Source organism: Carcharodon carcharias, chromosome 3, assembly GCF_017639515.1.
Source record: "Carcharodon carcharias isolate sCarCar2 chromosome 3, sCarCar2.pri, whole genome shotgun sequence".
Taxonomy (NCBI): domain Eukaryota; kingdom Metazoa; phylum Chordata; class Chondrichthyes; order Lamniformes; family Lamnidae; genus Carcharodon; species Carcharodon carcharias.
The window spans coordinates 194641725-194653950 of NC_054469.1; the positions used below are offsets into that span (position 1 = coordinate 194641725).

The 12226-nt window shown below is 42.0% G+C and overlaps 1 protein-coding gene across 1 annotated transcript in view; it reads right to left on the reverse strand.

Moving 5' to 3' along the window:
• Positions 1 to 5399: 5399 nt before the first annotated feature.
• The window catches only part of LOC121276066 (doublecortin domain-containing protein 2-like), a 233006-nt gene continuing 226179 nt past the window's right edge, over positions 5400 to 12226 (reverse strand). Inside the window, exon 7 of the mRNA XM_041184006.1 lies at positions 5400 to 6293. Coding sequence (XP_041039940.1) covers positions 5400 to 6293 — 894 coding nt within the window. The remainder of the gene's footprint in view (positions 6294 to 12226) is intronic.

The window sequence follows — 12226 nt, forward strand, 5'->3', positions numbered from 1 at the left end:
ATACCTGCAAAGACCCATCTGTCTGGAATTGAATGTGCTGTCTAACTCTCGCAAATAGGGCATTAGTGAGCTGCGAGATGCAGTGGTGTGCAGCCTTTTGTGAGATACCACCAAGGGCTGCACTGGATCTTTGAATGAGCCAGAACTAAAAAAGCTTAAGGCTACCTTTGACGGATACTGGCAGGGCACAGCGGGCAGTGCTGTGAAAAGTGTGAGGTCTTCAGTGATGAGGGCACAGAAGTCTGTGACCATCTGCCAGGAGCATATCAGTTTCCTGTGGCATTGGTTCTTGCTCGTCTCAAGATAACTCCTTCCTTGATATGCTATGCTGAGGGTATGGCCTCCACCTCCTTCCTGCCTCTCGTCCCACTCCTTAATCCTCCTGAGGAGGATGATGCTCCTCATCACCATTAGACCCAAAATCTGAGCGTCATGTTTCCATTGCCAGCTGCTGCTCCTGTGTGCTCAGATGGCCCTTCAATTGTATTTGGAAGCCTTACCCCCTCCTCTTGTGCCCCCAGGATGCCAGGCAGTGGTAACTCCCTGCACTGCCCATACTCCCCCCCGCCCCAAACCTCCACTAACCCAACAGTACCTGTGTGCTGTAGGCAGAGTCCCCCCCCTGTGTTATTCATCCTTTCATGAGGCCCATCTAATTTTTTCAGTGACTGTGATCAAATTCCTGCTATGTGTCTGCCTCCATTTATCTGGTCTGCCCCAGACCCAGAGTGCAGCAGGCGCACCCCTGTCAAAATCCGAACAGGCCCCTCAACGAGCTCTCAATGAGCTGGCACAGCGGCCAGTGCCTATAGTTTTGCACACCCGCCCCCACCCACACCACCACCCACCTCCGTGCCTGTCCCCAACTAGACCTGAAAATTCAGCCCCTAGAATTTGAGTATTGATAACTAGAAAGCACAAGTTTAAGGTCATCACTAAAGAACAAACAGAACTGTTTAGGAATATATATTTATTGGGCTGTTAGGAAACCCTACCAGAAAGAGATGGAAGCAGAATCCACGATAGCTTTTGAAAGATAAAGTGGACAAATCCTTAAAAAATTTTACATTTTAAGAGGAGTGAAATTAAGCGGTGTCTCGTTCATAGAGTCAACAGAGGCTCAGAGGTCAAATGCCTTTCTTCCGAGCTGTAAAGTTCTATGATCTTATAATTTATAATGGTTCTCTGATGCTTTAATTTATTCTTAAAAATAACAAAACCTCTTAGAAACATTTCTCAGAAAATGAATTAAACCAGTCACAACTTATAGCTTGACAAATGTTTCAGACCAATTAGTTCTTGCAGCAACGTGCAATTTTAATCAACAATCAAACAAACTTAAATCCTTTTCCATCTCACTTTTTCTAGTCTACACCAAGTACATGTGCTTTCACCAAGCTCGGCATGAGTATTATTCACAGGACAGGATCTCTCTAGCTGTTTTCGCGTGCTTTAAACAACTGTTCATACTTGGGTGATCTTTAAACACTAATACGCATTGTTTGCCAGTCCACTGGATACCTTCCAGGAATCCACCCCATCGTGTTAATTGCCTCACTGGATGCCTTCATTGTGAATGGCTCAGGCCTTTCCGTTTTAATACCCCCACACCCCCCAAAATCTACCACACTGATTCAACATTGTTACCTCAGTTATTTTTGTTAGCTTGTCTTTATATGAAACTAGTTTGAGTGGACCATAACATCTTGTAGTTTTCTATGGCTGCTGCTTTAAGTGGGTATGGGTTGGGTTAGTCTAATCCTTTAATCCTACTGGTTTAGTTAAAATAGGATCCTTTCTGTCGTAAACATATGTGCAATGTCATTGTATTAATATATATATTTACAGTTACATTCATTCATATGAAAATCTATGTCATTTCAAGCCCATCAAATATATTCTGGCACCTGCACTGATGTGTCAGTCATAATTCAATGGGTAGCACACTTGGCTTTGAGTCAGAAGGTTGAGTTCAAGTTCCACTCCAGAACTTGAGCACAAAGGTCAAGGCTGAGACTCCATTACAGTTCTGATGGACAGCCGCACTGTCAGAAGTGCTGTCTATTGGATGAGATGTCAAACCTAGGCCCTGGCAGCCCTTTCAGGTGGACATATGAGGTCCAATGGCACTATTTTGGAGAATGCTATATAAATGCAAGCCTTTCTTTGATGCCAGCAGCCAATTTAACAATGCTGCAAGCAGTGCTATCTTCATATTGATCACATTCACTTTAATCGAAGTCCCAAAAGAAAGTAATTAACAGAGTATAGGCAAAGATCAAGAAGAAAGTGAGGCAGAATTACATGTACATCAACAAGCTGAAAACCAGCTTCAAGCAAAGCAAAACTACACTAAATCATCAAATAGCAAAAATAACATTGGCAGCAAGATGCAGGTCACGATATTCAATCTCAGAGAGCAGAAAAACATTAAAAACTGGAACACAGAAATCAATGAAACAGCTCATTGATTGGATTTCTTATTTAAACACAAAATCTCTCAGTTCTTTTACAGTTCAGCAACTCCTTTCATTTAAAAAAAATTGAGTTGGTTAATATAATTAAGCTGGAGGAAATACTAACTAATTAAAAATAATTTAACTCCTTTATTTAATTTTTTTTAATGATATCCCTTTGTTTCCACAGTCATTTTCTTTTGTGTTGATTGTGTTACCAGGACTTTGTAATCTGGGAATGATCAGTGATCAAACAAGCAAATGGAAGTGATGTGAATGAAATACTGATTCAACTACTAATATTGTTGATCTCTACTTTACTTGCAAGGTAGGGAGGGGACCTTTAATCATTATGGATCATTTTGGAAGATGCGGTTGAATTCAGGGTCATAAACAGTTACCAAGGCATGTAACCTTTTCAAATTTGATTCAGCCCTTTCTCTGCAGTTGCCCTAATTAATAAGTAATTCTATTGTATCAACCATGGCCGAAGGTTTACACACGGTCCTGATATTTAACGATATGCTACCCCGATCAATCAGAAAGGTCTTTAGAGGAATATCTATTATAACTGAAGGTGCACAATCTGTAATATGGCATTCTATGGAGAATTAAGGTGTTGATTCATTACATTCTGAATCTACAGGAGGCCATCTTGTGATATCCTGTCAGTCTGGTTGATGGATGCTTTTTTGCAGTGCATCTCAAACTTATTTAAAGACCCAGTCTGTACGTTCTTTCTGACTAGAACCTTTTGGTCCACTAAAAGCAAAAGTTGAAATAAAATCTCACATGGACCTCACCTGATCATTAATTTTAATCCTTTACAGGATTATGCCTATTATATGAAAGGCAAGCTAGATTTAACTGGTAATACCACACTTTAGCACTATCATTAGGTGTATTTTAACTCCTGCTTATCAAAGTTATTGCTTCCTTTAAAGTGCATTACTGCTGATTTAATTTTATTTGTCCTCCCAGACTATCACTGAATATGTTGGGGCAAGAATGAGTTACTGCAACTCTTATAATTAATATGAAAGTATTTAGGGCTTCCAGCAGCCTTAGGTTTTAGAATGTAATAAAAAATAAAGGATCTAATTGCAGAATAATGATTTCACTGTTGCAAACTCATTATTACATTTGCCTATAGACAGTGGAACATATGAACAAGATGAGGCCATTCAGCTCCTGGAGCCTATTACACCATTTAATTAGATCACAGCTGATCTGTACTTCCATTCTATTTACCTATTTAAGTGTAACCTTGCACTGCACATTAAGCTTGCAGGTTACTATGATAGCTGTATTCAATCTGGAAATGGTAGCGTTAAGAAACATATCTATGTGACATAAAGAGAAGCTGGCACTGTGGAAAGAGGCTTGCTTGTACCAGATGGTAGGTTACCAAATATTTGATAATCCCCAAGTGACCCACCAGATGAGACAGTACCAGGTTATCATAAAATCATTTAGTGGTGAAGCAGGCTGCTCAGCCCATCATGCCTGTGCTGGCACTGTGTGTCCCACTCTCCTATTCATTCATAATCCTGCAAATTCTTCTTTTTAAATTTTATCCAGTTCCATTTTGAAAGTTGCTATGAATCTGCTTCTTGTTCTTTTAAAAAGTATTTGCATAATCTGCAACTTAGAAAGCAATTTTATCTTGGGAGTTTGGTAATTTTAACTTTAAGTGCAGTGGAAAAAAACGGTGACAGCGAATTGGTGACCTGTTTGGTACGTACTCGATTTTCTTTTACATGTTGCAAAGTGTAAGATGGACTGCTGATTCACAATTGCCTGATTTCGCCCATCAACATCCTGGGGGATTACCATTGATCAGAAACTGATCTGAACCAGCCAAATAAACACTGTGGCTACAAGAGCAGGTCTGAAGCTGGGAATTCTGTGGTGACTAACTCACCTCCTGACTTCCCAAAGCCTGTCCGCCATCTACAAAGCTCAAGTCAGGAATGAGATGGCATACTCTTCATGTCCCTGGATCAGTGTGGCTCCTGCAACAGTCAAGAAGCTCGACATCATCCAAGGCAAGAAGACGGTTTAATCAGCACCCCATCTACCAACTTAAACATTCACTCCCTCCACTACTAATGTATAATGGCAGCAGTGTGCACCATATACAAGATGTACTGCAGCAACTCACCAAGGCTCCTTCGACAGCACCTTCCAAAACTGCAGCCTTTACCACTTAGCATGAGAACATCACCACCTGCAAGTGCCCCTCCAAGTCACTCACTATCCTGGCTTGCAAATATGTTGTCATTCATTCATTCACTATACCTAAACTACATGGACTGCAGCAGTTCAAGAAGGTAGCTCATTACCATCTTCTCAGGGGCAATTAGGGATGGACAATAAAAACTGTCCTTGCCAGCAATGTTTACATCTCAAGAAGGAATAAAAACTTAACCCACCCCCACCCCCCAATATGTGATTATGGAAGATCATACTACCTTAATTTGTTGATTTAACCAAATTATGAGGTTAACTGATTTCAGTTTTGAAAACTGTGCATTGCTTATATTCAAGAAAAGTCCCAGCCACATCGTTTAGGGAAAGAGACAATTACTTAACAAACACTGGCAAACCAAAGTGAAAGATTCCAGTGTTGTAAAGCAGGTATAAAGGCAATAGAAAAAAATCACTTTTTTTAAAGAGTCTATAGACATCCTCAGATCATCATAAAACACTTCACAGCCAATGAATTACTGTTGAAGGTTGGTCACAGCTATATAATCGAATTTGCACACGGCGCTGCTGCACAAACAGCAGATGTTACATCACCAGTTCATCCAAATTTGGCGATTTGTTTGAGGACTAAAAGTTGCCCATGACACTGAGGGAAATCTCACACTCTCTTTTGAATAGTGCCATGGGATGATTTATACACACTTCTCAGGGTAATAGCATAAAACAGAAAGATCAAAATCTCATTACCTTGCTATGTTCTTCTGTGGGAATCACTTCATTATCTTTGTCAATCTCTTCTAGTCGTGCTTCTCCTTCTGCAGAGCTATCTTCCGATTCCTGGTGTAAGTCTTCTTTTTGGAATTCATCTTCTTGGTGATGAAAATACTTATCTCCATAATTCTCTTCCTTTTGATCAATATCTTGCTCCCCTTTTGTAGAGTCAGCAATTTCTTGTTTTCCCTGATGATCAATTCCAGTTTCTTCACCCACTGTCTCTTCTTTATGAGGAAGATCATTCTGATGAAAATATTTATCTTCTTGATCCTTTTCCATTTGATCAACATCTTCCACCTCTTCTTCTGCAGGGTCAGAAATTTCTTCTACCTGATGGTCAATTCCATTTTCTTCGCCCATCATCTCTTCTTTATGAGGAAGATCATTCTGATGAAAATATTTATCTTCTTGCTTTGCTTCTCTTGGATCAATATCGTCCACCTCTTCTTCTGCAGGGTCAGAAATTTCTTCTTCTACCTGATGGTCAATTCCATTTTCTTCGCCCATCATATCTTCTTTATGAGGAAGATCATTCTGATGAAAATATTTATCTTCTTGATTTGCTTCTCTTGGATCAATATCTTCCACCTCTTCTTCTGCAGGGTCAGAAATTTCTTCTTCTACCTGATGGTCGGTTTCACTTTCTTCACTGGTCTTCACTTCTTTATGAGGAAGATCATGCCGACGGAGATCTTCCTCAGCATGACAAATTGTAAGGATTTCTTCATCATTAAGCACATCGTTACGAAGTTTCCACTCCACATTTGGAAGATTTCCATCTCCTTCACAGCTACTTTCTTCTTCGCAGAGCACTAGTGGATGCTCCTCCTCATCTACAGTCTCTGCAGGTCTCTGAGCAAAGTAGAAGAGCAATTATTGAAAACAATGTGTGACAAACCAAAAATCTCATCAACCAAAAGATCATCAATCAGCGATGGGAGAGTCAAATCATTTTCTATTCAAGGATGCGATTGCACTGGCGAGCATGCAAAGGAGATTTATGATAACGTTTGCAGGAATGAGATTTTAGCTATGAGGGAAGGTTGGATAGGCTGGAGTTGTTATGGTTGGAAGAAAGGAGGCTGATGGGGGTTTAATTGAGGTGCATTAAATTATAAGGGGCCTAGCTAGAGTGATTAGGACAATTAGGGATGGGCAATAAATGCTGACCTAGCCAGCGAAGCCCACATCCCTTGAATGAATAAAAAAAAGTTTCCTTTAGCAGAGAGGTGAATATCCAGGGGCATGGATTTAAAGTAACTGGCAGAAAGATTACAGAGGAGTTGAGGAGAAATATTTTCACCCTGAGGTGGTGGGGTCCGGTACTCATAGCCTGAAAGGGTAGTTAAGGCAGAAGCCCTCACCACATTTAAAAATTAGTTGGATATGCATTTAAAGTGCTGTCATCTACAATGCTATGAACCAAAAGTTGGAAAGTGAGATTAGGCTGGGTAGCTCAATTTTGACCAGCACAGACATGATGGGCTGAATGGCCTCCTTCTGTTTTTTTCTATATTTCTATGTATGAACAAATACGCAGATCTTGTAACAAGTGACTTCCACAAAAGATGCACAAAATAGGTAATAAAAAGTAAAACGCTGGCAAATACCCACACATAAATTCTTAACACATGCATGTAACATTTTTCTGCTGGCTGTTCAAATGGAAAGCTTGTCCACTTCAAGGTAAACAGGTTAATGCCTCTATTAAAATAGTGGACAAAGGAATGACATAACAATTTGCAAGCATTCATCCATTAATATCATCACTAGTAGCTGGACTGGTACTTGGGTGCAGCAGAGATCATCTTATATAGAAGGCAAATGGATAATGTACACAGGGTCCAGGATCCCCTGAACTGATGTCAATTGCCTGAGAGGAATTTCCCAAAGACTTCTTTCCCTATTATTGTCCCTGTAATTTTTCTGTTTTGTTTCCTCTCCCAGGAGATTATATCACATGCAAAGGCAAGAAGGGGGCCAGCAGTGGGTTGGAGGATGGGAGATATTAATGTCCAGTAGAGAAATCAGTAAAAGCTAGCGGACAGGTACAATAAATAATGGTTAATGGAATATTGGCCTCTTTTTCAAGGGAGCCAGAATACAAATAAGTGGAAGCTGTGTTATGGTTACTAAGCTCTGGTTAGACACCATTTGCAGAACTACATTCAGCATTTTTTGCATCACATTTCAGAAAGGATATTCTGGCCTTGGATGGGGTGCACTGCAAGTTCACCAAAATGATACCTGTGCTAATAACAAACAGGTTCATTTGAAATAAAGGCTCATTTCAAATGCAGAAAGACTCTCCAAAACCAGAAACCACCAGCATCAGAATGTCTGCAGACTCTGAATTCACTTTACCAATCCAACTTTAAAAAAGGACAAAGGTAGACTTTTGACCTGCAGCCTGAGCAGCAATTCAAAACTAAACGAACTCATCCTTTACTTAAATAAAAGCAAATTTCCACTAACTCTAGCATGATGCCACCACCAAACACATCTTCTCCTCACCCCCCAGCCGTCGGCATTCCGTAGGGACCATTCCCTCCATGATGCCCTGGTCCATTCTTCCAATGCCCCAAACTCCTCATCCCCTTCCCACGGCACCTTCCCGTGCAATCGCAGAAGGTGTATCACCTGCCCCTTCACCTCCTCCCTCCTCACCATCCAAGGGCTCAAACACTCCTTTCAGGTAAAGCAACGCTTCACTTGCACCTCCTTCAATTTGGTCTACTGTATTCGCTACTCCCAATGTGGTCTCCTCTAAATTGAAGGAACTAAATGCAGACTGGGTGACTGCTTTGCTGAACACCTTCGCTCAGTCTGCAAAGCATAACCCAGACCTTCCTGTCGCTTGCCATTTCAAGACACCAGCCTGCTCTCATACCCATATGTCCATCCTTGGCCTGCTGCAACGTTCCAGTGAAGCCCAATGCAAACTGGAAGAACAGCACCTCATCTTCTGATTAGGCATTTTACAGCCTTCTGGACTTAACACTGAGTTCAACAACTTCAGACCATGAACTCTCTTCCATCTTTATCCATTTTTTAATCTAATTATTTTCTTGTTTTTATTTATTTATTCATTTTTTATCCTTTTTTCCCCACCCACTCACAGACAGGGCCATCTGTCACTCATTTTTAAGTTTTGCTTTCACTGAGCGCTGACCCTTGTTCTGCTATCTTACCTTTATGCCATTATCAGCACCTTCTTTAGTCTTTAACACTATCACTAACACTCCCTTTGTGCTATGTCCATGGCATCTTCGTTAAATTTCTCCTTAGCTCCCCACCTATCCCTGGCCTTCTACTCTGCTCCACCTCCTCTTAACTTGTATAAAGTCCATCACATTTCTATTTCTGTTTAGCTCTAAAGAGCCATACGGACTCAATACGTTAACTCTGTTTCTCTCTCCACAGATGCTGCCAGACCTGCTGAGTTTTTCCAACATTTCTGTTTTTATTTCATCCACTACTTACTTAACAACAACCAGACTTTGAGCCTTTAAAAAGATGTGGCTTCATTTTAGCAGTGGGATATATTGTGCGTAACACTTTTGCAATGAGCATATTAAGTGAACGTCTATATTTAAAATCCTGTATGAACATACATCCCTTGTCCATAAGGCATACTTCAAATTGTCACTATTTCTAATCACACTTTTTTGTCAACATTTACCATTGTAAATTGTTACATAAATATTGTCTATTCAATTTTTTTGCCATGTCAGCCGTCACGGTGTAGTACAGGATGCGGTCACTTGGAGACGCTGTGAAGTGAGCTTTTGAAGTCTCTTCCCCAAGTCACTCGCCTTCTTACATATTAAAAATAAACTTGCATTCATCAACTGCCTGGGGCAAAACCGCAGACCATTCACTATCATATTCTCATAATTATACTGTCCAGTATGTAAGCAGAAGAAAGTTGAGTCAGGATCAAGATTAAAAGATGCATGCAAGTATAAAGGATAAATATCACCTAGGCACAAGTGCTGGGAAATGCTCTGTGATTAGATTTGAGATTATGAAATAGTTGGGGGTGGAGGTGGGGGGTGGTCGCAGGGTCGGTTGTATAAATGCACATTCTGGAAAGCATGACCGTCAGGTGGGGGAAAAAAGAATGTACTAGGCATACATTCGATAAAATTATTCCTGGTGCAAATTTGTTCAACACTGTGATTTATTCATAAATTAAAGCTATACTAAACATTTTATTAGGAGTATATATTTTACATTAAGTGAAGAGCCAGATTTTTGCGGCGTCCGTTGAACCTTTAAAAATGGCTGGCAGGACCTGGATATGGAAGTCCCACCACCCTATCCTCCAGAAACTATTTTCACCAATTGGGAAAGGGGCGGAGCTTGATTCACACAGGGGCACATGACAAATCTGATGGTCCATTTGAAGTTGTCTGAGAGTTTAAATTATTGCAATTTTCACTGCTGCATATGCCTTAACCTATAGTGCAGCAGTCACAAAATTATGATGAAGTCGTAAATGCTTGCTCTTAAAGACCGCCGAAAAAGTGTGTTTGCCTTGTGCAGAACTCTTCAAAGTTAAATTTTGAACACAGAAGCCTTATTTCAAAGACAGAGGTTGGTGCCAGACCAGAAGGTGAGGGGAGGGGGGGTAGGGTTGTAAAAGTGGAAGAGCATGTCTGTGTGCCCCTTAGGTGGCCTTGGGCAGCCAAGTGGGAGACAGAACAGACTGCCAGGCTCGCTGGGTGAAGAGTGTGCAGCAAAGGAAATTGAAAAGAATGGATGCAGCACCTTCCCACATATGGGCGATAAAAGGGCAGCAGCAGCAATGTGCAGCCAGGATGTGGGTACCCAGCTAGGAGTTAGCAAAGCCACCACAGAGCACAGCAGAAAGGAGGAGGAGATATTATCCTGGCGAAGGGTGTGCTATCTCCAAAGAAGTTATTTCGACTTGAGCGAGAGGCAGCGCAGGCAAAAGCTTTGAAGGTCAACGGTTATAGACATCTCTGTCATGATAGAGGTAGATCTTGCGCCACAAGCCAACTGATCCCCATGCCCTGCCTATTGCACTCAAGGTTACCATGTCCCTCAATTTCTATGCGGCTGTCTCCTCCCAGAGTTCTGCCACAGAGCTCTGCACCATCACAATCAGCCACCCATTGGTGCATTACCACCATCAAGGATGCACTCTTTGCTAGGGTGGGGGAACACATCAATTTTACCACAGATATGGCATCACAGACACAGAAGGTTTTGTCTCCATGGCCAGCTTCTCCCAAGTTAAAAAAGTGGTAGACTGTGCCCACGTCGCTATAAGAGCACTAATGTAGCAGCCACAGACATTTAGGAACAGAAAATCGTTCCACTCCATCAACGTGCAAAGTGACCACAATAAGGTATTTCCCCAGTGGTTCCCATGACTCCTTTAATCCTGAGGCATTCACCCCTGCCGCAACTTTCCAGCCCAGCCCCCAGTTCTCTGGTCGACTTCTGGGGGGGACAGGATACCCATTAAGAATGTGGCTGCTTACTCCCTTGAAGCCTCCGGAGACAGGGTCCCAATGTTGCTACAACAACAGCCACTTGCAGATGAGGATCATCATCAAACAGGCCATTGGCCTGTTAGAAGATGTCATTCAGATCCAATGACTGCTCAGGAGGAACATTCCAGTGCTCACCTACAAGGATGTTGTGGATAGTGGTCATTTGCAGCATTCTCTATAATATAGTGTAGCAGAGGGGCATTCACATCAAGGGGCCAAAGGCCAGCAAAGGAGCCACATCATTGGATGAGGAAGAGGAGGATGAGGAGGAGCCTGTTGACTCTGATGGAGATAACACCGAGGAGGGGGGCAACAATGGGAAAACATCCTGAGGGGCAGGCCTGGGTACCCATAGTCGAATCTGTTTGGGACATCATTGTCACCAGGGGCCTCTTACTACAAAGATGATTCACCTAAGCAGCCTTTAGGATCTCGTTGCAAATCCAGCAGCAAGCTCCTGGTAATCCATTGCCACATGTGCTCATTAATGTTGATGCCACACATATTCCAGGAGGTGCCTATCCCTAAAAGAAAATGTCAACGGCAACCCTTAACATTCAATGTCATCTGCATGGTTGAATTCTGCACCATCATCACCCTTGGGATCACCATTATTCAAAGATTGCCCTTTTAAAGCTGAGCCTGCAATTTTTTGTTAGAAGCTGGCAAATAACCAGAGACAGCTTCACCTTGTGCCTAGCCAAAGTGTATCCACATGTTAAGTGTGCACGCAAGGAGTGGGAGTCGAGACTTGGGACTTGCAGATATGAATGCATGGGCCAATAGAAATGGAGTGATTGGAGACTCTGCAGGAATAAGCCACATGTGTGCTACCATCCCATCCACTTCCTTCCACAATACTCCATCCACCACAGGCACACAGTGACATCTGTGTGTGATATCTCCAACATACAGTTCTGCAACTTGCCAAAGATCCCTGTCAGCCCGCAGCCTCTACCACAAAGGATTCAATCACATGGGAGCTCCCACGTATGCAAGCTTCACTCAAAGACATATAGCATCCTGACCTGCAGAGCAGCCACTGTGCCATCACTGTGGAACTCTCAAGTACATCTAACTGCCTTCCACACACTACTCAGGGTGGAACTACACCAGATGAACTGCATCTTATCAAGGATTCAGGTTTTCACAACTTCCTCCAATGCACCTATGAATGGACAACAAATCCTGGAATGGTCCTCTGCATATGCACCCCTTGGTGGACGCTACCTTCTCTGAATGTCTGAATAAAGACTCAGC